Source organism: Phyllobates terribilis, unplaced genomic scaffold (genome assembly GCF_046119375.1).
Source record: "Phyllobates terribilis strain yellow unplaced genomic scaffold, ASM4611937v1 Scaffold_12__6_contigs__length_324123572, whole genome shotgun sequence".
Classification (NCBI taxonomy): Eukaryota; Metazoa; Chordata; class Amphibia; order Anura; family Dendrobatidae; genus Phyllobates; species Phyllobates terribilis.
The window spans coordinates 247,221,437-247,249,366 of NW_027362772.1; the positions used below are offsets into that span (position 1 = coordinate 247,221,437).

At 46.4% G+C, this 27,930-nt stretch overlaps 1 protein-coding gene across 5 annotated transcripts in view; it reads right to left on the reverse strand.

Moving 5' to 3' along the window:
- Positions 1 to 27,930, reverse strand: part of FOXJ3 (forkhead box J3) — a 68,046-nt gene that overhangs the window by 12,994 nt on the left and 27,122 nt on the right. For all 5 annotated transcript variants that reach the window (XM_073656788.1, XM_073656784.1, XM_073656786.1 and 2 more), the window contains 5 exons: positions 25,519 to 25,984; positions 1,984 to 2,058; positions 1,821 to 1,904; positions 1,543 to 1,644; positions 74 to 202 (listed from right to left, as the gene is read on the reverse strand). In XM_073656788.1, coding sequence (XP_073512889.1) covers positions 74 to 202; positions 1,543 to 1,644; positions 1,821 to 1,904; positions 1,984 to 2,058; positions 25,519 to 25,842 — 714 coding nt within the window. In that variant the 5' untranslated portion in view covers positions 25,843 to 25,984. The remainder of the gene's footprint in view (positions 1 to 73; positions 203 to 1,542; positions 1,645 to 1,820; positions 1,905 to 1,983; positions 2,059 to 25,518; positions 25,985 to 27,930) is intronic.

The window sequence follows — 27,930 nt, forward strand, 5'->3', positions numbered from 1 at the left end:
CATGACCTTGCTGGCGGTGGGTCAGTGCCGATCTGGGGAGGCCTTTATATACACTGTGTACACACATACGTACCGGTGTATAGCTGTGCACACTGCCAACACTGTTCAAGTTTAAGGACGCCACGCTCTGATCAGAAAGGCTGTTGTTAAGGCTACTTCTAGGACTGTCGTTGCCATCCTGACTTGTGTTGTATAAAGTTACCTAAATGGGGGGAAAAAATAAATTAGACAGTTGTTTGATCTTCATAGTTCATCAAGATGTCAACAGATTTATTAATTGTTTTTGTGAAAGCTGGGTGACGATAAATCAAGCAGCTATCACAGGGCTCACTCAGCTGTCACCAAGCTTTCTAAAAAGTAACTCAGCAGAAATGTGTGGCCAAGGACGGCTCGCTCGGCCTCCTGCTCGGCTGGGAGGTCTCCTGTTCTGATTAGCAGAGTGATCTATATGAGTCGTCCTCAGATCCTAAGGAATTTTTAGAACCACTTTATCCTCCACAATTTTATATAACTCTCAGCATTTACATCCTGTTTTACAGATCACCTCATCTGAGATCATGTATTGAAAACCTGAACACTTTAATACATGATCTCAGATGAAGTGATCTGTAAAACTCGACCAAAGCAGATAATGGATGTTGTACTGGAAAACTCAGGAACACGCTGCTTCTCCCCCTCCCAAAAAAGAAAATATACACGCTCCATACATATTATATGCACATAATGAATATTGTACTATCCAAAGTGATGGACTGGAAGAGCAGAAATACTTGTTTTCTGTAGCTGGATGATGAGTAAAGAGCTTCCCATTTAGGAGATCTCATGTAGGGGACCTCGCGGCAAGGGGAGACCTCGCGGCAAGGGGAGACCTCGCACAGGAAAACATGAAGCAAGGAAATCCAGCATCCGCAACAATTAAGAGAGGTTTTAAAACATGACTTTTAATAGCAACATATTTAAAGATCTAATATAAATTTTTTTTTTAAAAAAAGGTCGGAAAAACTAAGGGCTTCTTAGCCCAAAACACGTAGACCTGTGTCCCCCACATTTCCCCCTTCCTTTTATTTTGTTTTTCTGACCTTATGTAATTTTTGGTTTTAGATTTTTAAATATGTTGCTATTAAAAATCATGTTTTAAAACCACTTTATTGCTGCGGATGGTGGATTTTCTTGCTTCGTGTTGTTCTCTAGAGTCCGTGCACAGCTCTACTGGTCGAAGTAACATTTTTTCCCCGCACTTGGTGAGCTGATTTTCCTCTCCCTTCCCCTCCTCCCAATTCTTTTTACTCACATAGGAGACCTCGCAGGGAAGACCCCCCATAGCAGACCTCCCACAGCTAGCGGGCTGTTCAGGGTGAACTGCCCACATTACAGGATAGACAGTGATATCCAACCAGTGTCTCTCCAGTGCAACCCTACAGCTCCCAGCAGGAGCCATCTTTCTCACGCTCTCGTTAAACCTGTTCTCTCCGTACACATCCTTGAAGTTAGATGTTAAACTCTGGCTACTTTTAATATTTAAAAGAGTTGTATGACACTTACTTTATTAGTCACAGTGTTGATAGCCATGTTTGGAGAGGCACTTCCAGGGATTATACAATCCATTCCCAAAGAATCGGAATCTATACTATAAGGAGTAGAGGCCTGAAAGAGGGAAACCGGACAAAAAGCTAAAATGGCTCGTATTCATGACAACGCACCCGTGATATTCCCCTAAACAGACATTCAAAAATCCAGAAATGGTCACTCCAATCTTTAATATTGCAGTGATTTCTGGCCCCTACAGCAGTTTCCCTGCAGAGTTTTATGACAATACATACTCGCTCTCCAGATCGCGGCCTCTTCTTTGGCCGAGCTGGTAGCGCATCCTCCTTTGGATTCGTGTCTATTGCCCAATAGGAACCCTAAAAAGAAGAACAAAAAGTTCAAAATGTAAGGCAAGTACGGTCCCGGCACTGCACACAGTAGGCCCGTGACCATTACCTTTCCAGGGTCATCCTTGGATCGAGGCACTTTCAGAAAGCACTTATTCAATGACAGGTTGTGTCGTATAGAATTCTGCAGACAAAAAGAAGAGGGATAAGAAGAGTCGTCTGTGATCCTAACATTTTGTTTCTACAGCCATTACATAGATCTAGGAGTCTCCACGGTACCCAGATGGATCCTGCAGTCTATCAACCAGTTTTTCCCCTTAGACCCCAGTCAGAGGCCTCTCCTCCAGTCAAATCAGATCTCTTGCTTTGCACCAATGAGGGGAAAACACTCCGAAACATGTGTCTGCAAATAGAGATTCTGGTTTGGCTTTTATCCTAAGTCATGTGGAAAGGCTCGTTAAAGGGTCGATATTGACAAAGTACTAAGCAAAATAAAGGACAATTTTCTTCTTCTAAGACCTTTGCAGGATGTGAAACATTAATTTTTTTTACCTCCTAGTGGCCATTTTGATATACAGGCAGGCAATCTGGTCTTGGTGTAGAGGTGTTGTATACAAACCTCCCTATATTGCTGACCCCTAATGACCAGGAACTGTATTAGTACAGAATTAGTAGTCGGGGCTCAGATTTTGTCACATAGGGTAGCATTTAATAGGACAAGACAATGGTGGCCTGATCTGGGCAGAAGCCGCCCTGGTGACACATGCTCTTAAACAATCTAGATTTTTTTCTTCCTTTGATTGGAGCCATGAAGGTTTTTTTTTTACCTGTACGTAGGTCAAAACTGCAATATCCATAAAAAACACAGAAACCATAAACTATAGAAATATACATCTGAGAATTGCACAAAGACCTGATCTGGTCAGAAAACATACAACCAATATGTAGTAAATGTAATAATATTAGCAAATCCCTCCAATTAGAAATGTAGTATAGTTCTTCTTATTTGCCATGTTGCTTACCCCATGTGCAGGGCATTGCAGTAGCTTTTACTTATAGCAGGGTATATGTTCATTTTCTTTCTGTCTTAGGTTTTAACTTGCTGAGAAATTTTAGATGAGAAAAATGTGTTTTTCTTCCAGAAACAGGTCCTCTCTTGTCTATGGGATATAGGGCTGGTATTACAGCTCAGCCTAATCCACTCGAATGCTGCAATACCAGACACCGATCAGTCACTAAAAAAGGACCCTGGCAAGTAGTGGGTATCAGCAGCAAGAAGGCATCCACTAAAGATGATCCGACTAGTCACCGTACGATGCCAGGCAACGTAATGAAGAGGCTATAAACCCCCCTGCGTTACACTTTTTCTTTTTTTTTTTTAATCTGCCATACGGTTCCCGAGATAGAGGCCTTTTCACATAGTGCTACCTTTTATGGTCAGGGGGCGGTGCTTACAGGATCCTCTGGGGCGTGTCTTTAGGCTGCTCTGCATAAATATCCTGTGAGCCACGCCCCCTTGAAAAGACCATACAAAATTAACACTGTATAAAAAGGCCCATATCTCTGAAACCGTATGGCGGATTTAAAAGAAAATGAGGACCTATTGAAAAGTTGTTTTTTTTTCTTGAGCATAAAGATAAAATCTTGTAAATGTGGATATGTCCTTTAATTACTCTATTTAATTAAAACAGATACATGCAGCCATTTTTTTTTTTTTTTCAATGGATCCCCCCAAATGTCCAAAAAAAGAAAAAAAAAAAGAAAGAAAAAAAAAACACTTTAAAAGGAGGGAGTATTCTCAAGTTTGGAAGTTATCCCCCCATCTATAAATAGGAGATAACTTCCTGACCGCAGAGGGTCGGATTGCTGGGACTCCACTGATCCCAAGCCCCTCCAGAATGCAGTGGTGGTCGATCATGCGCACTGCCGCTCTAATGGGATCGCTGAAGACCCTCAGCTATGAGAGAAGTTATCCCCTATCCCGTGGATAAAGAACAAAACTTCCAGACTTGACAATATGCCCTTAAATATTAATATTCCTTAATCATTCCATCTTAAAAATGGTGCATATGGACTGTACCCAAAAATCAAGAAAAATATAACACCACAAAGAAGGGGTGTAAGTTTTATGCAATCATCACAATTAATGCAATATAGGTTGTCCTAATGAATATTATAACTCCATTACTTTGCGCTTATAATTTCAAAGTGCGTCAGCGCAAAAAAAAGAAAGACAGAATACTAGTAAAGTGTAAAAACTTATAGAAGCGCTCCATGAACTATAAACTAATCCCAGTAAGGAAAATAAAGACCCCGATATAGACTTGATCTAGCACCCCTCCAGCGCCCCCTATAGGGAATTGTGATCAGTGACATCGCAAACTTACACCCCTGCAGGGTCTTTTATTATATTGCTATTGGGTGCTGTCATTTTTCCAAATGAATCAATAAAAGTATATTATTATTTGTTTGCTTTAGTTTGTTTCGGACCCTCTTTCTCCCCCCATTATTTGTTTTGACCCTGGTCCGTGTGACTCTGCATTTCTTCGCTGGCTTGTAATTAGCTAATGAGATCTATTTTAGCCCCGTCAGTGGCACGTTCTCCTGCGGACGGGGTGCAGACATCCTCACTTGAGCCGATTCCTGGCAAGCACGTGGCTGCTGCTGAGTCACGGCACAAAAAATCATTATGGATCTGCCTCCTCCGCTTCTAGTCTCCCCCTTTCAAAAAGCGATATCTGCCATGATACCCTGGCAACAGAGGAAAAGTGAAGAGCTCTGTTTGCCAAGTCACGCATAAGTGATAATTGCATTCAATCAGTGCCAGGGACTAACTACACTGAGATTTATGACCGGCGTAGGCAACAATTGCAACCAGAGAAGACGGCTGAGAATGAATGGACAGAAGTGAACTCAATAGACGAGAGCTGAAGGTCAAATGTCACATTGCCGCCATATTCGCGGGATCACCTTGGCGAACGCGTGGACCACCTTTAATGGCACTTCAGCTGCCATGTTACGCATGCACGTCTATAAAAATCTGCTATTTTCCAGGCCAGCGCTCCCATTATAAAAATCCACTTGTCGGAGCGCAGCTGTCGTGACTCGATGGTTATTAAAAGAAGTGTCTCTTAAAGCAGACAGGTGCTCCCCGCGACGGCCATGTGTTTTATCTCACATCCCCAGCCTCCGTCTGCATTGTCCCCGGGTGCAGAGGATACGCTCAATGCCGCCACATTAAACCGCAAAGATGAAAATACCGTAACCCAACACTTCATAATGGACGCCGGTGAAGACGACGCAGCTCGAGTATCAAATCTGTGAGAAATACTGAACCAAGCACCAGATGAAGCCCGAGAGGAGAAAGTAAAAAGCTAAACAAGAAATAACTCATCCACTAGCTCAAGGTTGGGAAAAAAAAAATTACCATTTTGGACTAACCCACTGGGAACAAAGGACTGGGCATATCGAAGTCCAACATGTCTCATCCTTCTGTTTCTCAACACTTGAAGTTAGGCAAGAGTCAGGACACCCCCATACAATTAGGCTATTTGTCTAGCTTAGTGAAAATTCATCTAATGTGAATGGGCGCACTTTAAAATATGGCCATCGTAAGCCCCTGGCATAGAGAATAGTGGCATATTACAGAGATTTCCAATACTTTGGACCACCACTAGCCCTAGCATGGCAAAAAATCACTCAAACATGGAAAACTTTAGCATCTATTCCCTTAAGGAAGCCATTCAGGATATATTTCCCTATCCTGCTCAGTCCATGAAGACACCTGACAGGACGGACGGGTCTTGAGTGCACCATGACAAATGAAAACTGTGGCATTACCCAAGAAGAAGAGCAAACTAAGTCTCTAGTAGACCAGGTCTCTTCTGCCCTAGACCCTCTTTTATTAAGCACTCTATGATCTATACAGTACTCCTCCCTCGTCCGTCTATGTGGCTCTCATCAGCTCACGAGACTGACGAATTAGAATAAGCAACGATTAACTTGCCAATATGCCAAAATAGCTCAATAATCACATTAATATGACCCAAATCTCCAAGAGCCTAAAGAGAGTTTCTCAGAGATGCCTTTTGACCCATGGCCATATTAGTCAGCAGTTTGTGGCCTTCGTTAAATAAATCCTTCCCATGGCAAAACACGTTGTACAAGTCAGAGTAATATCTTAAGTTTTAAAATTCCTTCTACAACAGCAACGGCTTTGCAAAATCATGTTATTTCTTCTTTTACACCGTAATGGTTATAATACAGCAGAAGGACCAGCCATCGGACCTGAGCGCAACATCCTAATACAGCAGAAGAGCCAGCCATCAGACCTGAGCGCACCATCCTAATACAGCAGAAGAGCCAGCCATCAGACCTGAGCGCAACATCCTAATACAGCAGAAGAACCAGCCATCAGACCTGAGCGCAACATCCTACTACAGCAGAAGAACAAGCCATCAGACCTGAGAGCAACATCATAATACAGCAGAAGAACCAACCATCAGACCTGAGCGCAACCTCCTAATACAGCAGAAGAACCAACCATCAGACCTGAGCACAACATCATAATACAGAAGAACCAGCCATCAGACCTGAGCGCAACATCCTACTACAGCAGAAGAACCAACCATCAGACCTGAGAGCAACATCATAATACAGCAGAAGAACCAACCATCAGACCTGAGCGCAACATCCTAATACAGCAGAAGAACCAACCATCAGACCTGAGCACAACATCATAATACAGAAGAACCAGCCATCAGACCTGAGCGCAACATCCTAATACAGCAGAAGAACCAACCATCAGACCTGAGAGCAACATCATAATACAGCAGAAGAACCAACCATCAGACCTGAGCGCAACATCCTAATACAGCAGAAGAACCAGCCATCAGACCTGAGCGCAACATCCTAATACAGCAGAAGAACCAGCCATCAGAGCAGAGGGCAAAATCCTAATACAGCAGAAGAGCCAGCCATCAGACCTGAGCGCAACATCCTAATACAGCAGAAGAACCAGCCATCAGACCGCACAACATCCTAATACAGCAGAAGAACCAGCCATCAGACCTGAGCGCAACATCCTAATACAGCAGAAGAACCAGCCATCAGACCTGAGTGCAAAATCCTAATACAGAAGAACCAGCCATCAGACCTGAGCGCAACATCCTAATACAGCAGAAGAACCAACCATCAGACCTCAGCGCAACATCCTAATACAGCAGAAGAAACAGCCATCAGACCGGAGTGCAAAATCCTAATACAGAACAACCAGCCATCAGACCTGAGAGCAACTCCTAATACAGCTGAAGAACCAGCCATCAGAGCTGAGGGCAACATCCTAATACAGCAGAAGAACCAGCCATCAGACCTGAACGCAACATCCTAATACAGCAGAAGAACCAGCCATCAGACCTGAGCGCTACATCTTAATACAGCAGAAGGACCAGCCATCAGACCTGAGCGCTACATCCTAATACAGCAGAAGAACCAGCCATCAGACCTGAGAGCAACATCCTAATACAGCAGAAGAGCCAGCCATCAGACCTGAGCGCAACATCAAAATACAGCAGAAGGACCAGCCATCAGACCTGAGCGCAACATCCTAATACAGCAGAAGAACCAGCCATCAGACCTGCGAGCAACATCCTAATACAGCAAAAGAACCAGCCATCAGACCTGAGCGCACCATCCTAATACAGCAGAAGAACCAGCCATCAGACCTGAGAGCACCATCCTAATACAGCAGAAGAACCAGCCATCAAACCTGAGCACACCATCCTAATACAGTAGAAGAACCAGCCATCAGACCTGAGCGCAACATCCTAATACAGCAGAAGAACCAGCCATCAGACCTAAGAGCAACATCATAATACAGCAGAAGAACCAGCCAGAACTGAGCGCACCATCCTAATACAGCAGAAGAACCAGCCATCAGACCTGAGCGCAACATCCTAATAAAGCAGAAGAACCAGCCATCAAACCTGAGCGCAACATCCTAATACAGCAGAAGAACCAGCCATCAGACCTGAGCGCAACATCCTAATACAGCAGAAGAACCAGCCATCAGACCTGAGCGCAACATCCTAATACAGCAGAAGAGCCAGCCATCAGACCTGAGCGCAACATCAAAATACAGCAGAAGGACCAGCCATCAGACCTGAGCGCAACATCCTAATACAGCAGAAGAACCAGCCATCAGACCTGCGAGCAACATCCTAATACAGCAAAAGAACCAGCCATCAGACCTGAGCGCACCATCCTAATACAGCAGAAGAACCAGCCATCAGACCTGAGAGCACCATCCTAATACAGCAGAAGAACCAGCCATCAAACCTGAGCACACCATCCTAATACAGTAGAAGAACCAGCCATCAGACCTGAGCGCAACATCCTAATACAGCAGAAGAACCAGCCATCAGACCTAAGCGCAACATCATAATACAGCAGAAGAACCAGCCAGACCTGAGCGCACCATCCTAATACAGCAGAAGAACCAGCCATCAGACCTGAGCGCAACATCCTAATACAGCAGAAGGACCAGCCATCAGACCTGAGCACAACATCCTAATACAGCAGAAGGACCAGCCATCAGACCTGGCGCAACATCCTAATACAGCAGAAGAACCAGCCATCAGACCTGGCGCAACATCCTAATACAGCAGAAGAACCAGCCATCAGACCTGAGAGCAACATCCTAATACAGCAGAAGAACCAGCCATCAGACCTGAACGAAACATCCTAATACAGCAGAAGAACCAGCCATCAGACCTGAGCGCAACATCCTAATACAGCAGAAGAACCAGCCATCAGACCTGAGCGCAACATCATAATACAGCAGAAGAACCAGCCATCAGACCTGAGCGTATCAGCCTAATACAGCAGAAGAACCAGCCATCAGACCTGAGCGCAACATCGTAATACAGCAGAAGAACCAGCCATCAGACCTGAGCACAACATCCTAATACAGCAGAAGAACCAGCCATCAGATCTGAGCGAAACATCATAATACAGAAGAACCAGCCATCAGACCTGAGCGCAACATCCTAATACAGCAGAAGAACTAGCCATCAGACCTGTGCGCTACATCCTAATACAGCAGAAGAACCAGCCATCAGACCTGAGCGCAACATCCTAATACAGCAGAAGAACCAGCCATCAGACCTGAACGCAACATCCTAATACAGCAGAAGAACCAGCCAGACCTGAGCGCAACATCCTAATACAGCAGAAGAACCAGCCATCAGACCTGAGCGCAACATCCTAATACAGCAGAAGAACCAGCCATCAGACCTGAGCGCAACATCCTAATACAGCAGAAGAACCAACCATCAGACCTGAGCGCAACATCATAATACAGCAGAAGAACCAGCCATCAGAACTGAGCGCAACATCCTAATACAGCAGAAGAACCAGCCATCAGAACTGAGCGCAACATCCTAATACAGGAGAAGAACCAGCCATCAGAGCTGAGCGCAACATCTTCATACAGCAGAAGAACCAGCCATCAGACCTGAGCGCAACATCCTAATACAGCAGAAGAAAAAGCCATCAGACCTGAGCGCAACATCCTAATACAGCAGAAGAGCCAGCCATCAGACCTGAGCGCAACATCCTAATACAGCAGAAGAGCCAGCCATCAGACCTGAGCGCAACATCCTAATACAGCAGAAGAGCCAGCCATCAGACCTGAGCGCAACATCCTAATACAGCAGAAGAACCAGCCATCAGACCTGAGCGCAACATCCTAATACAGCAGAAGAACCAGCCATCAGACCTGAGCGCAACATCCTAATACAGCAGAAGAACAAGCCATCAGACCTGAGCGCACCATCCTAATACAGCAGAAGAACCAGCCATCAGACCTGAGCGCACCATCCTAATACAGCAGACGAACCAGCCATCAGACCTGAGCGCAACATCCTAATACAGCAGAAGAACCAGCCATCAGACCTGAGCGCAACATCCTAATACAGCAGAAGAACCAGCCATCAGAGCTGAGACCAACATCCTAATACAGCAGAAGAACCAGCCATCAGACCTGAGCGCTACATCGTAATACAGCAGAAGAACCAGCCATCAGACCTGAGCACAACATCCTAATACAGCAGAAGAACCAGCCATCAGACCTGAGCGCAACATCATAATACAGAAGAACCAGCCATCAGACCTGAGCGCAACATCCTAATACAGCAGAAGAACTAGCCATCAGACCTGTGCGCTACATCCTAATACAGCAGAAGAACCAGCCATCAGACCTGAGCGCAACATCCTAATACAGCAGAAGAACCAGCCATCAGACCTGAACGCAACATCCTAATACAGCAGAAGAACCAGCCATCAGACCTGAGCGCAACATCCTAATACAGCAGAAGAACCAGCCATCAGACCTGAGCGCAACATCCTAATACAGCAGAAGAACCAGCCATCAGACCTGAGCGCAACATCCTAATACAGCAGAAGAACCAGCCATCAGACCTGAGTGAAAAATCCTAATACAGAAGAACCAGCCATCAGACCTGAGCGCAACATCCTAATACAGCAGAAGAACCAACCATCAGACCTGAGCACAACATCCTAATACAGCAGAAGAACCAGCCATCAGACCTGAGCGCAACATCCTAATACAGCAGAAGAGCCAGCCATAAGACCTGAGCGCAACATCCTAATACAGCAGAAGAACCAGCCATCAGACCTGAACGCAACATCCTAATACAGCAGACGAACCAGCCATCAGACCTGAGCGCTACATCTTAATACAGCAGAAGGACCAGCCATCAGACCTGAGCGCTACATCCTAATACAGCAGAAGAACCAGCCATCAGACCTGAGAGCAACATCCTAATACAGCAGAAGAGCCAGCCATCAGACCTGAGCGCAACATCAAAATACAGCAGAAGGACCAGCCATCAGACCTGAGCGCAACATCCTAATACAGCAGAAGAACCAGCCATCAGACCTGCGAGCAACATCCTAATACAGCAAAAGAACCAGCCATCAGACCTGAGCGCACCATCCTAATACAGCAGAAGAACCAGCCATCAAACCTGAGCGCAACATCCTAATACAGCAGAAGAACCAGCCATCAGACCTGAGCGCAACATCCTAATACAGCAGAAGAACCAGCCATCAGACCTGAGCGCAACATCCTAATACAGCAGAAGAGCCAGCCATCAGACCTGAGCGCAACATCCTAATACAGCAGAAGAACCAGCCATCAGACCTGAGCGTAACATCCTACTACAGCAGAAGAACCAGCCATCAGACCTGAGCGCAACATCCTAGTACAGCAGAAGAACCAGCCATCAGACCTGAGCGCAACATCATAGCACAGCAGAAGAACCAGCCATCAGAACTGAGCGCAACATCCTAATACAGGAGAAGAACCAGCCATCAGAGCTGAGAGCAAAATCTTAATACAGCAGAAGAACCAGCCATCAGACCTGAGCGCAACATCCTAATACAGCAGAAGAAAAAGCCATCAGACCTGAGCGCAACATCCTAATACAGCAGAAGAACCAGCCATCAGACCTGAGCGCAACATCCTAATACAGCAGAAGAACCAGCCATCAGACCTGAGTGCAAAATCCTAATACAGAACAACCAGCCATCAGACCTGAGCGCAACTCCTAATACAGCAGAAGAACCAGCCATCAGAGCTGAGGGCAACATCCTAATACAGCAGAAGAACCAGCCATCAGAGCTGAGGGCAACATCCTAATACAGCAGAAGAACCAGCCATCAGAGCTGAGGACAACATCCTACTACAGCAGAAGAACCAGCCATCAGACCTGAGCGCAACATCCTAATACAGCAGAAGAACCAGCCATCAGACCTGAGCGCAACATCATAATACAGCAGAAGAACCAGCCATCAGAACTGAGCGCAACATCCTAATACAGAAGAAGAACCAGCCATCAGAGCTGAGCGTAACATCTTAATACAGCAGAAGAACCAGCCATCAGACCTGAGCGCAACATCCTAATACAGCAGAAGAACCAGCCATCAGACCTGAGCGCAACATTCTAATACAGCAGAAGAACCAGCCATCAGACCTGAGTGCAAAATCCTAATACAGAAGAACCAGCCATCAGACCTGAGCACAACTCCTAATACAGCAGAAGAACCAACCATCAGACCTGAGCACAACATCCTAATACAGCAGAAGAACCAGCCATCAGACCTGAGCGCAACATCCTACTACAGCAGAAGAGCCAGCCATCAGACCTGAGCGCAACATCCTAATACAGAAGAAGAGCCAGCCATCAGACCTGAGCGCAACATCATAATACAGCAGAAGGACCAGCCATCAGACCTGAGCGCAACATCCTAATACAGCAGAAGAACCAGCCATCAGACCTGAACGCAACATCCTAATACAGCAGAAGGACCAGCCATCAGACCTGAGCGCTACATCCTAATACAGCAGAAGAACCAGCCATCAGACCTGAGCGCAACATCCTAATACAGCAGAAGAGCCACCATCAGACCTGAGCGCAACATCCTAATACAGCAGAAGGACCAGCCATCAGACCTGAGCGCAACATCCTAATACAGCAGAAGGACCAGCCATCAGACCTGGCGCAACATCCTAATACAGCAGAAGAACCAGCCATCAGACCTGGCGCAACATCCTAATACAGCAGAAGAACCAGCCATCAGACCTGAGAGCAACATCCTAATACAGCAGAAGAACCAGCCATCAGACCTGAACGAAACATCCTAATACAGCAGAAGAATCAGCCATCAGACCTGAGCGCAACATCCTAATACAGCAGAAGAATCAGCCATCAGACCTGAGCGCAACATCATAATACAGCAGAAGAACCAGCCATCAGACCTGAGCGTATCAGCCTAATACAGCAGAAGAACCAGCCATCAGACCTGAGCGCAACATCCTAATACAGCAGAAGAACCAGCCATCAGACCTGAGCGCACCATCCTAATACAGCAGAAGAACCAGCCATCAGACCTGAGCGCACCATCCTAATACAGCAGAAGAACCAGCCATCAGACCTGAGCGCAACATCCTAATACAGCAGAAGAACCAGCCATCAGACCTGAGCGCAACATCCTAATACAGCAGAAGAACCAGCCATCAGACCTGAGCGCAACATCCTAATACAGCAGAAGAACCAGCCATCAGACCTGAGCGCTACATCGTAATACAGCAGAAGAACCAGCCATCAGACCTGAGCACAACATCCTAATACAGCAGAAGAACCAGCCATCAGACCTGAGCGAAACATCATAATACAGAAGAACCAGCCATCAGACCTGAGCGCAACATCCTAATACAGCAGAAGAACTAGCCATCAGACCTGTGCGCTACATCCTAATACAGCAGAAGAACCAGCCATCAGACCTGAGGGCAACATCCTAATACAGCAGAAGAACCAGCCATCAGACCTGAACGCACCATCCTAATACAGCAGAAGAACCATCCATCAGACCTGAGCGCAACATCCTAATACAGCAGAAGAACCAGCCATCAGACCTGAGCGCAACATCATAATACAGCAGAAGAACAAGCCATCAGACCTGAGCGCAACATCCTAATACAGCAGAAGAACCAGCCATCAGACCTGAGCGCAACATCCTAATATAGCAGAAGAACCAGCCATCAGACCTGAGCGCAACATCCTAATACAGCAGAAGAACCAGCCATCAGACCTGAGCGCAACATCCTAATACAGCAGAAGAGCCAGCCATCAGGCCTGAGCGCAACATCCTAATACAGCAGAAGAGCCAGCCATCAGACCTGAGCGCAACATCCTAATACAGCAGAAGAACCAGCCATCAGAGCTGAGGGCAACATCCTAATACAGCAGAAGAACCAGCCATCAGAGCTGAGGGCAACATCCTACTACAGCAGAAGAACCAGCCATCAGACCTGAGGGCAACATCCTACTACAGCAGAAGAACCAGCCATCAGACCTGAGCGCAACATCCTAATACAGCAGAAGAACCAGCCATCAGACCTGAGCGCAACATCATAATACAGCAGAAGAACCAGCCATCAGAACTGAGCGCAACATCCTAATACAGGAGAAGAACCAGCCATCAGAGCTGAGCGCAACATCTTAATACAGCAGAAGAACCAGCCATCAGACCTGAGCGCAACATCCTAATACAGCAGAAGAACCAGCCATCAGACCTGAGCGCAACATTCTAATACAGCAGAAGAACCAGCCATCAGACCTGAGTGCAAAATCCTAATACAGAAGAACCAGCCATCAGACCTGAGCGCAACTCCTAATACAGCAGAAGAACCAACCATCAGACCTGAGCACAACATCCTAATATAGCAGAAGAACCAGCCATCAGACCTGAGCGCAACATCCTAATACAGCAGAAGAACCAGCCATCAGACCTGAGCGCAACATCCTAATACAGCAGAAGAGCCAGCCATCAGACCTGAGCGCAACATCCTAATACAGCAGAAGAGCCAGCCATCAGACCTGAGCGCAACATCCTAATACAGCAGAAGAACCAGCCATCAGAGCTGAGGGCAACATCCTAATACAGCAGAAGAACCAGCCATCAGAGCTGAGGGCAACATCCTACTACAGCAGAAGAACCAGCCATCAGACCTGAGCGCAACATCCTAATACAGCAGAAGAGCCAGCCATCAGACCTGAGCGCAACCTCCTAATACAGCAGAAGAACCAGCCATCAGAGCTGAGGGCAACATCCTAATACAGCAGAAGAACCAGCCATCAGAGCTGAGGGCAACATCCTACTACAGCAGAAGAACCAGCCATCAGACCTGAGCGCAACATCCTAATACAGCAGAAGAACCAGCCATCAGACCTGAGCGCAACATCCTAATACAGCAGAAGAACCAGCCATCAGACCTGAGAGCAACATCCTAATACAGCAGAAGAACCAGCCATCAGACCTGAGCGCTACATCATAATACAGCAGAAGAACCAACCATCAGACCTGAGCGCAACCTCCTAATACAGCAGAAGAACCAACCATCAGACCTGAGCACAACATCCTAATACAGCAGAAGAACCAGCCATCAGAGCAGAGCGCAACATCCTAATACAGCAGAAGAACCAGCCATCAGACCTGTGCGCTACATCCTAATACAGCAGAAGAACCAGCCATCAGACCTGAGCGCAACATCCTAATACAGCAGAAGAACCAGCCATCAGACCTGAACGCAACATCCTAATACAGCAGAAGAACCAGCCAGACCTGAGCGCAACATCCTAATACAGCAGAAGAACCAGCCATCAGACCTGAGCGCAACATCCTAATACAGCAGAAGAACCAGCCATCAGACCTGAGCGCAACATCATAATACAGCAGAAGAACCAGCCATCAGAACTGAGCGCAACATCCTAATACAGCAGAAGAACCAGCCATCAGACCTGAGCGCAACATCCTAATACAGCAGAAGAACAAGCCATCAGACCTGAGCGCAACATCCTAATACAGCAGAAGAACCAGCCATCAGACCTGAGCGCAACATCCTAATACAGCAGAAGAACCAGCCATCAGACCTGAGCGCAACATCCTAATACAGCAGAAGAACCAGCCATCAGACCTGAGCGCAACATCCTAATACAGCAGAAGAACCAGCCATCAGACCTGAGCGCAACATCCTAATACAGCAGAAGAACAAGCCATCAGACCTGAGCGCACCATGCTAATACAGCAGAAGAGCCAGCCATCAGACCTGAGCGCAACATCCTAATACAGCAGAAGAACCAGCCATCAGAGCTGAGGGCAACATCCTAATACAGCAGAAGAACCAGCCATCAGAGCTGAGGGCAACATCCTACTACAGCAGAAGAACCAGCCATCAGACCTGAGCGCAACATCCTAATACAGCAGAAGAACCAGCCATCAGACCTGAGCGCAACATCATAATACAGCAGAAGAACCAGCCATCAGAACTGAGCGCAACATCCTAATACAGGAGAAGAACCAGCCATCAGAGCTGAGCGCAACATCTTAATACAGCAGAAGAACCAGCCATCAGACCTGAGCGCAACATCCTAATACAGCAGAAGAACCAGCCATCAGACCTGAGCGCAACATTCTAATACAGCAGAAGAACCAGCCATCAGACCTGAGTGCAAAATCCTAATACAGAAGAACCAGCCATCAGACCTGAGCGCAACTCCTAATACAGCAGAAGAACCAACCATCAGACCTGAGCACAACATCCTAATATAGCAGAAGAACCAGCCATCAGACCTGAGCGCAACATCCTAATACAGCAGAAGAACCAGCCATCAGACCTGAGCGCAACATCCTAATACAGCAGAAGAGCCAGCCATCAGACCTGAGCGCAACATCCTAATACAGCAGAAGGACCAGCCATCAGACCTGAGCGCAACATCCTAATACAGCAGAAGAACCAGCCATCAGACCTGAACGCAACATCCTAATACAGCAGAAGGACCAGCCATCAGACCTGAGCGCTACATCCTAATACAGCAGAAGAACCAGCCATCAGACCTGAGCGCAACATCCTAATACAGCAGAAGAGCCAGCCATCAGACCTGAGCGCAACATCCTAATACAGCAGAAGGACCAGCCATCAGACCTGAGCGCAACATCCTAATACAGCAGAAGGACCAGCCATCAGACCTGGCGCAACATCCTAATACAGCAGAAGAACCAGCCATCAGACCTGGCGCAACATCCTAATACAGCAGAAGAACCAGCCATCAGACCTGAGAGCAACATCCTAATACAGCAGAAGAACCAGCCATCAGACCTGAACGAAACATCCTAATACAGCAGAAGAATCAGCCATCAGACCTGAGCGCAACATCCTAATACAGCAGAAGAACCAGCCATCAGACCTGAGCGCAACATCATAATACAGCAGAAGAACCAGCCATCAGACCTGAGCGTATCAGCCTAATACAGCAGAAGAACCAGCCATCAGACCTGAGCGCAACATCCTAATACAGCAGAAGAACCAGCCATCAGACCTGAGCGCACCATCCTAATACAGCAGAAGAACCAGCCATCAGACCTGAGCGCACCATCCTAATACAGCAGAAGAACCAGCCATCAGACCTGAGCGCAACATCCTAATACAGCAGAAGAACCAGCCATCAGACCTGAGAGCAACATCCTAATACAGCAGAAGAACCAGCCATCAGACCTGAGCGCTACATCATAATACAGCAGAAGAACCAACCATCAGACCTGAGCGCAACCTCCTAATACAGCAGAAGAACCAACCATCAGACCTGAGCACAACATCCTAATACAGCAGAAGAACCAGCCATCAGAGCAGAGCGCAACATCCTAATACAGCAGAAGAACTAGCCATCAGACCTGTGCGCTACATCCTAATACAGCAGAAGAACCAGCCATCAGACCTGAGCGCAACATCCTAATACAGCAGAAGAACCAGCCATCAGACCTGAACGCAACATCCTAATACAGCAGAAGAACCAGCCAGACCTGAGCGCAACATCCTAATACAGCAGAAGAACCAGCCATCAGACCTGAGCGCAACATCCTAATACAGCAGAAGAACCAGCCATCAGACCTGAGCGCAACATTCTAATACAGCAGAAGAACCAGCCATCAGAACTGAGCGCAACATCCTAATACAGCAGAAGAACCAGCCATCAGAACTGAGCGCAACATCCTAATACAGCAGAAGAAAAAGCCATCAGACCTGAGCGCAACATCCTAATACAGCAGAAGAACCAGCCATCAGACCTGAGCGCAACATCCTAATACAGCAGAAGAGCCAGCCATCAGACCTGAGCGCAACATCCTAATACAGCAGAAGAACCAGCCATCAGACCTGAGCGCAACATCCTAATACAGCAGAAGAACCAGCCATCAGACCTGAGCGCAACATCCTAATACAGCAGAAGAACAAGCCATCAGACCTGAGCGCACCATCCTAATACAGCAGAAGAACCAGCCATCAGACCTGAGCGCACCATCCTAATACAGCAGACGAACCAGCCATCAGACCTGAGCACAACATCCTAATACAGCAGAAGAACCAGCCATCAGACCTGAGCGCAACATCCTAATACAGCAGAAGAACCAGCCATCAGAGCTGAGAGCAACATCCTAATACAGCAGAAGAACCAGCCATCAGACCTGAGCGCTACATCGTAATACAGCAGAAGAACCAGCCATCAGACCTGAGCACAACATCCTAATACAGCAGAAGAACCAGCCATCAGACCTGAGCGCAACATCATAATACAGAAGAACCAGCCTTCAGACCTGAGCGCAACATCCTAATACAGCAGAAGAACCAGCCATCAGACCTGAGCGCAACATCCTAATACAGCAGAAGAACCAGCCATCAGACCTGAGCGCAACATCCTAATACAGCAAAAGAACCAGCCATCAGACCTGAGCGCTACATCCTAATACAGCAGAAGAACCAGCCATCAGACCTGAACGCAACATCCTAATACAGCAGAAGAACCAGCCAGACCTGAGCGCAACATCCTAATACAGCAGAAGAACCAGCCATCAGACCTGAACGCAACATCCTAATACAGCAGAAGGACCAGCCATCAGACCTGAGCGCTACATCCTAATACAGCAGAAGAACCAGCCATCAGACCTGAGCGCAACATCCTAATACAGCAGAAGAGCCAGCCATCAGACCTGAGCGCAACATCCTAATACAGCAGAAGGACCAGCCATCAGACCTGAGCGCAACATCCTAATACAGCAGAAGGACCAGCCATCAGACCTGGCGCAACATCCTAATACAGCAGAAGAACCAGCCATCAGACCTGGCGCAACATCCTAATACAGCAGAAGAACCAGCCATCAGACCTGAGAGCAACATCCTAATACAGCAGAAGAACCAGCCATCAGACCTGAACGAAACATCCTAATACAGCAGAAGAATCAGCCATCAGACCTGAGCGCAACATCCTAATACAGCAGAAGAACCAGCCATCAGACCTGAGCGCAACATCATAATACAGCAGAAGAACCAGCCATCAGACCTGAGCGTATCAGCCTAATACAGCAGAAGAACCAGCCATCAGACCTGAGCGCAACATCCTAATACAGCAGAAGAACCAGCCATCAGACCTGAGCGCACCATCCTAATACAGCAGAAGAACCAGCCATCAGACCTGAGCGCACCATCCTAATACAGCAGAAGAACCAGCCATCAGACCTGAGCGCAACATCCTAATACAGCAGAAGAACCAGCCATCAGACCTGAGAGCAACATCCTAATACAGCAGAAGAACCAGCCATCAGACCTGAGCGCTACATCATAATACAGCAGAAGAACCAACCATCAGACCTGAGCGCAACCTCCTAATACAGCAGAAGAACCAACCATCAGACCTGAGCACAACATCCTAATACAGCAGAAGAACCAGCCATCAGAGCAGAGCGCAACATCCTAATACAGCAGAAGAACTAGCCATCAGACCTGTGCGCTACATCCTAATACAGCAGAAGAACCAGCCATCAGACCTGAGCGCAACATCCTAATACAGCAGAAGAACCAGCCATCAGACCTGAACGCAACATCCTAATACAGCAGAAGAACCAGCCAGACCTGAGCGCAACATCCTAATACAGCAGAAGAACCAGCCATCAGACCTGAGCGCAACATCCTAATACAGCAGAAGAAAAAGCCATCAGACCTGAGCGCAACATCCTAATACAGCAGAAGAACCAGCCATCAGACCTGAGCGCAACATCCTAATACAGCAGAAGAGCCAGCCATCAGACCTGAGCGCAACATCCTAATACAGCAGAAGAACCAGCCATCAGACCTGAGCGCAACATCCTAATACAGCAGAAGAACCAGCCATCAGACCTGAGCGCAACATCCTAATACAGCAGAAGAACAAGCCATCAGACCTGAGCGCACCATCCTAATACAGCAGAAGAACCAGCCATCAGACCTGAGCGCACCATCCTAATACAGCAGACGAACCAGCCATCAGACCTGAGCACAACATCCTAATACAGCAGAAGAACCAGCCATCAGACCTGAGCGCAACATCCTAATACAGCAGAAGAACCAGCCATCAGAGCTGAGAGCAACATCCTAATACAGCAGAAGAACCAGCCATCAGACCTGAGCGCTACATCGTAATACAGCAGAAGAACCAGCCATCAGACCTGAGCACAACATCCTAATACAGCAGAAGAACCAGCCATCAGACCTGAGCGCAACATCATAATACAGAAGAACCAGCCATCAGACCTGAGCGCAACATCCTAATACAGCAGAAGAACCAGCCATCAGACCTGAGCGCAACATCCTAATACAGCAGAAGAACCAGCCATCAGACCTGAACGCAACATCCTAATACAGCAGAAGAACCAGCCAGACCTGAGCGCAACATCCTAATACAGCAGAAGAGCCAGCCATCAGACCTGAGTGCAACATCCTAATACAGCAGAAGAACCAGCCATCAGACCTGAGCGCAACATTAAAGGCATCAAAATTCCAAGTATTCTTTTTAGTTCTGTTGTGAAGATTAACAGAAAAGCCTTCAAAAATGCATAAAATGTTTTAAAACAGAAACGTAAATGAACACTGAAAGTAAATGGAATAAAATCTGTACAGAATCAAGCAAAAAAAAAAAAAAAACTTTTTTTTTTTTTTTTTTTTTTTAGACCCCAGGTTTCTTTTCAACATTTTACTTTTTGGTCCCTAAAATAGACAAAATGACTTGTGTAAGAAGTTCCACAGACAAAATACCGCAGGCTATCTGTAGCCCAGTACATCTTTTTTTTAAATAAAATACATTTAGATAAAGGTACTAGCCCATCAATTAAAAGGGTAATTAAAAAAAACTAATGTCCCAAAAGGCAATTAACTGCTCAGTCAGATTCCTTCTCCCTCTAGTAGCTGCAAATATGATGCAGAAAGGGAAGGAACCTGACTGAGCAGTTAATTGCCTTTTGGGACATTTTTGTTTTAGTTACTAGATTCTGGCAGGGATAAATATAGTGCCTGGTAAGATTCCAGTAAGGGTCTTTTTCCCCTCTGATCGCTGTACATTTTCATTCTAGTATGTTCCCCAATCACTCTCCTTCTCCCTCTGACAACATTTCCAGTCTACGTCCCCCTCTGGCAGCATTAAATGGTTAGACAAATTGCACCTTGGAGTCTGGAGCAGTGAAAAGAAATATTATTTGCTTGCTGAGGAGTAAATCCTCAAGAGAAGAAATAAGCATCCAGCAAAGGAGAGTAATTTAGCATATTTAGCATGCGTGTCCACCAGCTGATGGATCTGCACACCAGAAGGAGCTAGAAATGTAAATGGATAATTTTTTAGTACCTGTACCTATAATACTGGTAGGACAACCTCATTAATATTAATTACTGCTGGTGGTCACAAATGCTCGGACACATTATTTGGTTTTCCTAAGACTGAACCCATCAGTGGACATCTAAAAACTGAGTAACCAAAAATATAGACGGAAGGAATTTTTTATAATCCTGGAAAATAGAATTGAATCAAATAGGGTGCCACTAAAAAGCGTATCTGGCCTCGTGGTAATGGCTCTGTATGGGATGCCATGATGCTTCCCATACGGGAGGGTGTTTCTTCCTTAACAGCAGTTGTGATCAGACCCCCGGAGTGAAGCGGAGGGTTAGCAGAGACCCCAGTACGTGTTTCATGCTGCGTCATACCCAAGAGGCCTTCGTTCTGGGGGTTATATTTCTCGCGCATTCCTTCTGGAGGATCACGTCTGCAGCCCCTCGGAGAAACAGGACTTGGAGCCGCACATCTGGAAACTTTCTCTCTCTAGAGGAAATCTCCCGGTGTCAGGACGTCTGCCGGGAGCACGAAAACTATACAGTAATCTAGGAATAACCAGCTGCTGTATTTTCATAGCTTTTAAGGTGGGGGAGGGGATATTCGGCATAGGACTCATTCACAAGCCCTGCACGGCAGCAGTGTTCCTCCAGCTCAGTATTAAGACTTGTTCACACACAGCGATTTTGCTGCATTTTTCCATCCATTCTTTAGTGCGAAATAAATGCGATTTCTAATTCACATGGTGCAGGTGTTTTTTTTTGACCTGCGTTTTTTTTTTTTATCTTTGTCAATTCTTTTAGCACTTTTACTGCAGTTTTTCCCCACTGCTGAAATCCAAGGGGCAAAGAAGCACATTTTTTTTTTTTTTTTTTAAAGGTAAAATTTCCACTGCGGTTTTTCATGCAAAAAAAAAAGCATCAAACCCTATGTGAGAACATACGCTTAGGGCTTGTTCACACAAGCTTATAGATCAGATTTTTCTGTCTTTTTTCAGGCGTGAAAGAAAATGCAGCGTTTTACATTCCTAACATTAATTCGCAAGGTGCATTTTTTTTTTCTTATGTCCTTTTAACCCATTTTAGTCCCATTGAGACTAAAGCAGGTTAGTACCAGAAAAAAAAATGCTATGGCTTTCTGCCATTTTCTGGCTGGGGGTCCTAGGATCCTATTCATGCATATGGAGGTCATAAAGGTGAGCGCCCCCCCCCCTCTATATACTGACGCTTGCTCCCGTATATGCCTACACTTGTAGTTCTGCAGCAGTAAAGCACCATGCGCCATTTATAACACGTCCATTATTGCATGGCAGAAAGACTTCTAAATCTCCCACCTTACTCTTTAGGCACCATGTACACTATTATTGCCCCTTTTACAGCTCTCCTACTGCTGGAACTTCCCAATATTTTAATAGAGCTCATCTAATAAATTATACTTGGACAGGACTTTCTCTGTTCGGCCAATCTCACATATCTCCTTTGTGTAAAATAGATGCTAACTTTCCGATTGGTCTTGGTCCAAGAACCCCAGCGATCCCAATAGTGGGGGCCAGAGCTCCGCTGCGTTAGAAGGGGGGGGCCAGAGCTCCGCTGCGTTAGAAGGGGGGGGCCAGAGCTCCGCTGCGTTAGAAGGGGGGGGCCAGAGCTCCGCTGCGTTAGAAGGGGGGGCCAGAGCTCCGCTGCGTTAGAAGGGGGGGGCCAGAGCTCCGCTGCGTTAGAAGGGGGGGGCCAGAGCTCCGCTGCGTTAGAAGGGGGCGGCCAGAGCTCCGCTGCGTTAGAAGGGGGCGGCCAGAGCTCCGCTGCGTTAGAAGGGGGCGGCCAGAGCTCCGCTGCGTTAGAAGGGGGCGGCCAGAGCTCCGCTGCGTTAGAAGGGGGGGGGCCAGAGCTCCGCTGCGTTAGAAGGGGGGGGGCCAGAGCTCCGCTGCGTTAGAAGGGGGGGGGCCAGAGCTCCGCTGCGTTAGAAGGGGGGGGGCCAGAGCTCCGCTGCGTTAGAAGGGGGGGGCCAGAGCTCCGCTGCGTTAGAAGGGGGGGCCAGAGCTCCGCTGCGTTAGAAGGGGGGGCCAGAGCTCCGCTGCGTTAGAAGGGGGGGCCAGAGCTCCGCTGCGTTAGAAGGGGGGGCCAGAGCTCCGCTGCGTTCATTGTCAAAAAGCGAAGCACTGCACTCCGCAATCTATGGCGGATCACTGTTTCTTTCCGCCAGGGCAGTACAGAGCCCTGATGTGGTGGGTGTCCACAGTAATAGGAAACTTATTGTCTTCTCCTGTGAATAGGTAATAATGTTCCATGTGGGGAATGGCCCTTTAAGAGCAGCCATATGCAGGGTCAGTAATACTACATGACTGCCTATGTTGGGAGCAGTGCGGGGATCACACTGTGTATAGAGTCACTACGTGAAGCTATTTTTATAGTGGCGGCAGGTCGGGGCTGGTCAGTACAGGTATGCACCTTCCTCAGTCACAGGCGGTGCTGATAGTCAGGGGTTAATGGGATTCGGATTAGGTTGTATGGAGAAAAGGGCTTAGGGGAAGGAAAAAAAAGACAGTCCCACTTCACTTTCACGCTTTTGTAATAGTATCTATGTGCACAAAGGCGACATTCACACTGCAGCCTCGGAGGGGCATCCGATTAATTCCAGTTTGTGAATTTTGGGCAAGTAGGTGATGTTGCTGGGTAGTAAAAGGGAATGTGGGGCAGCTTCTGATACCTTAATAATCCCATCACCTGTACAATATTGAGGAATTCCTGAGAACATGACGTGTTGGGGCCGTGAGGACGGAGAGTGGGGATCACTGATGGAGCAGCCGCCATCTCAGCCTTGTTTCCTAGCAGTGACGGTGGTCCGTGCGGTCATTGTGTGTGTGCACCCGACCGACATGTACACTGTCAGCAGGACGTGTCTGAGCTAGCACCCGTCTCCTTAGAGGGTCACATCATTAAATGTCATACTTATCTGTTAAATCATGTAAAGCCCAACGAGATTTGATTTGGGATCATGGATGGCAGCGTGTCATCAGAAAATGATCTCTTACTAAATGAGGCTTTTATGATAAAGGGAATCTGTCAGCTGATTTTTTTTCATAGCAGACTAATCGTATCCTGGAATAGGGCTTGGGCAGCTCTTTCAGAATATGTAACGTTTATTTCTGTACATTGTCCCATTTTCTTACTGCAAGCTCTGGACAATTCAGAGTTGAGCACCGGCTAGTCAATATGCAGCTTTACCCCCGACTGTGATCCCACCCAGCGCCAGTGATCGCAAATGGAGCCCCACATGCGTAGACCTAGGGAGGCATCTCACATGCGCAGCATCTTTACCATCACTGACGTTGGAGCAGCGGGGTGGTCGGGATTACGTGTAGGGATGAATATTTAAGTACGCGTGACTAGTCGGTGCCCAAGCCCTATTCCAGGATATTATTAGTATGCTTAACTTCCTGTGCAAAAGAACTTATCAGTCTTATTATCATCACAGACAGTATGACAATGGAAGAGGATACCTATATACAGTAGATAACACAGGATCAACCATTCACAATAGGTGATGTCACAGCTCACCTCCTCCTCCTGTACACAGCCTGATAAAACCTCTATATACAGTAGATAACACAGGATCCACCATTCACAATAGGTGATGTCACAGCTCACCACCTCCTCCTGTACAATGCCTGATAAAACCTCTATATACAGTAGGTAACCTATTGTGAATGGTGAATCCCGTGTTATGTCACAGCTCACCTCCTCCTCCTCCTGTGCAATTACTGAGAACACTTGTACATACAGTGATGTCAGCTCACCTCCTCCCCAGTCATCACAATGACCATACTAAATACAATTAAGTAGACTCTGGATCAGTCTATTGCTGCAAAGGTGGCAAACAGGAAGTTGGAGTCTAATATTAGGCCTAGTGGCCAGTGTGAAAATATCAAGATTTGCAATTTCTTTATATATACATGTAATAATGATATAGTAGTATGAAAAATTTAAAAAAAAACCTTCTTAGGTAACCACCCATTGCCCACCTTGTACTATTACACGTTACTGTGGGAAGGGGGTTAATGTGGTTTGGCTGGTGGGGTTTCCACAGAAGTTGTATTCGAAGACTTCATCCTATCTGCCACCACCAGGTAGCTGCAGTGCTCAGGTGACGACCACCGGACCAGGGAAGGCGCAGGTCAGGGAGGTAGCAATTTTTTTTTTTTTTTTTTTTTTTGCCTCCCTCTTTGGATAAGCCCTTTAAAGAAGCCATAATTGCCTCCATCACATGCAGAACTTTCATCCTGTACTTCTACAGTATGTGATGAGCTCCCTCTAGTGGCAACTGCAGGCAGCCAAAATTTGATTGAAATGAAATGCAGAGACTCCCACAAGACCAGCGCTTACCTTCCAGCCACTTCCAGCCTCTTTGTAATATGGGAAGTTATCACAGATCCACTGGTAGATCTCACTGAGAGTCATTTTCTTTTTTGGTGAGCTGTTGATAGCAAAAGTAATGAGGCTGGCGTAGCTATAGGGGGGCTTCCCGTCCTTGTGCTGCTGTACTTCCTCCTGGTCCAGTGTTGTGTTGGGGTCGATGAGGGCGCTCTTCTTGGAGATCCCCGATCCGTGGGTGTTCTGGTTGGAGTCAGCATTCTGAATGGCAGCTCTCACGGTCAGCTGGGGAAGCCAGTCCATAGAGGTGAGGCTGCTCTCAAGCTCTGAAGTCATTGTTTGAGTTTCAGTTTATTTATAGATTTTTTTTTACTTTTTTTTTTTTTTAATTCTGTGCTTCCGGGTAGAAAAGAATTGGGAAAAATGTTCAGGTAGTGTAATTTAAGACTTCCAAATGTAAGGATGACCGATGCTTATTCTGAAAGAAAAAGAAAAAAAAAATTACACTTCATAATATATACAATCTATTTCCCTGCAGCACCTCCACAGGAAAAAAGAAGCACTACACCATCACACATTTAGCCAATCTAAAAAGTAACAATTTTTCGGCAATTTCAAGGTGATTGTAGTGAAAGAAAAAAAAAAAGGAATTTGACCACATCGTGTGAATGTACCCGAACAGCTGCTTCAGCTCGTCTTAACCTTTTCATGATTGAGACCCTTCTGCATTTACGATTAGCTGAAAAGTCTCAGGCTCCCATTTTAACATAAAAAAAAAAAAAAAAAAAATGTTGATCCCCCTTTTTGTGCACCTGTAGAGTCCTACAAATCAGACACACAATAGCAGAAATAGATAAAAACAGTTAAGATTGAGTTCTGGCCTGGGGCCCGGGGGCCCTCCCGGCATCGTCCAGGGCTGCGGCCCGGGGGCCCTCCCGGCATTGTTTAGGGTTTATGCCACTGTGATAAGAAGTTTCAACCTGCACAATATGGATGGTAAATCGGATGACAGCCCAGACTGCAGAGCTGGCTTTACCACACTGTCACACTGAAGTTGCCTGACTTACAGGTTTGAGATTTATGGGGAGGAGATGGAGATGAAGATGGCGATGGGTGGGAAGTGATGGTAGGGTAGAAATTCTGTCAGTAATGTGAGAAGGGGACTGAAAAACAAATTTATTACATATCTTTGTGATATAGTAATATTCACTTGTCATTCTGAAATGTGCTAGTCAATTTACGGCTTATTAAAATTTGCAGACGATCATCAGATATTAACACTTATTTACAGCTCACTACCTAGGAAACCGACCACCTCTGCTGCCTAGCTTGTAAGCTGGCCAGGCTTAGGAGGTACCAACATGCTCCAGCAATCAAACATTTCTCCGAAACAGTGCTTACAAGCTCAATAAAAAAAAAAGAGCGTGTATGCACGGGACATGTTCTTCTGGCTAGAAGTGGTGGTCGGTCTCCAAGGCAACAAGCTTTAAACAAAAGTGGTAATATCTCAAGAACAGCTGAAAATTTTAACAAAAGGCAAATTGCAAAATTGCTTGCATTTAGAAGCACTATTGGACAGTCCCAAGTATGAAGGTGGTAATAACCCTTTAAGGACCATTACCAGTAGCAGGTGGGGATGTGCCACCATCCATGAAACATAAAAATTTGATCAAACAAGTTTTATCGGCTGATAGCCGGGCCAGTGTGCATGTGGCAACGATCAAGAAAGGACGTCTTTATTTAAGTTAATTCAATGATCATCAGCCCACGAGAACGGGTCTTTTTAAAACAAAGGCGACTAGTGGCTTTCTGACCATTGATCATGGGAACCAGGTGGGATGTATAAAAGTGCATAGACACACACCCCAAAAATAAAAGGGGTTATCCATATTTGGAAATACTTCACAGTTCTCTTTTAAAAGCAGCGCCTCGGAGTTCACAATCATACAGAGCTGAGCTGCAGAACCAGACGCAAATCATGGCCAGGAGTGGCACTGTTTTTGGAAGAAAGAAGTTGCTTTTACTTTTTTTTTTTTTTTTTTTTTAAATGAAAGATACAAAGGCTCTTGTGTAAAATCTGGCCAATACTTCAACCATATTAAATAACAAATCCAGTTCTTTCTGTCCCTGCTAAGTACAAAGAAACTGCGCTTGTTCCTGCGTCTGTATATTTAGAGCATTGATCTCCAGATCATGTTTTTGAGCCAATTCTTAGCTGCAGGGGAATGTGACGAGGGCGGGAATCCAAAAAGGAGAAGCAATTTGATATTTATCAGCTCACATTAATTAAACTGAAATATTTTGCAGACCTCTCCTGGGGGGACACGAGGGCTGAGCGAGGAATATCATGTACTTGCCCACAGGTATATTCAGTGGTTTCCCACGGAACAAGCCTCCCACATTACCATAATACCCATCTACATT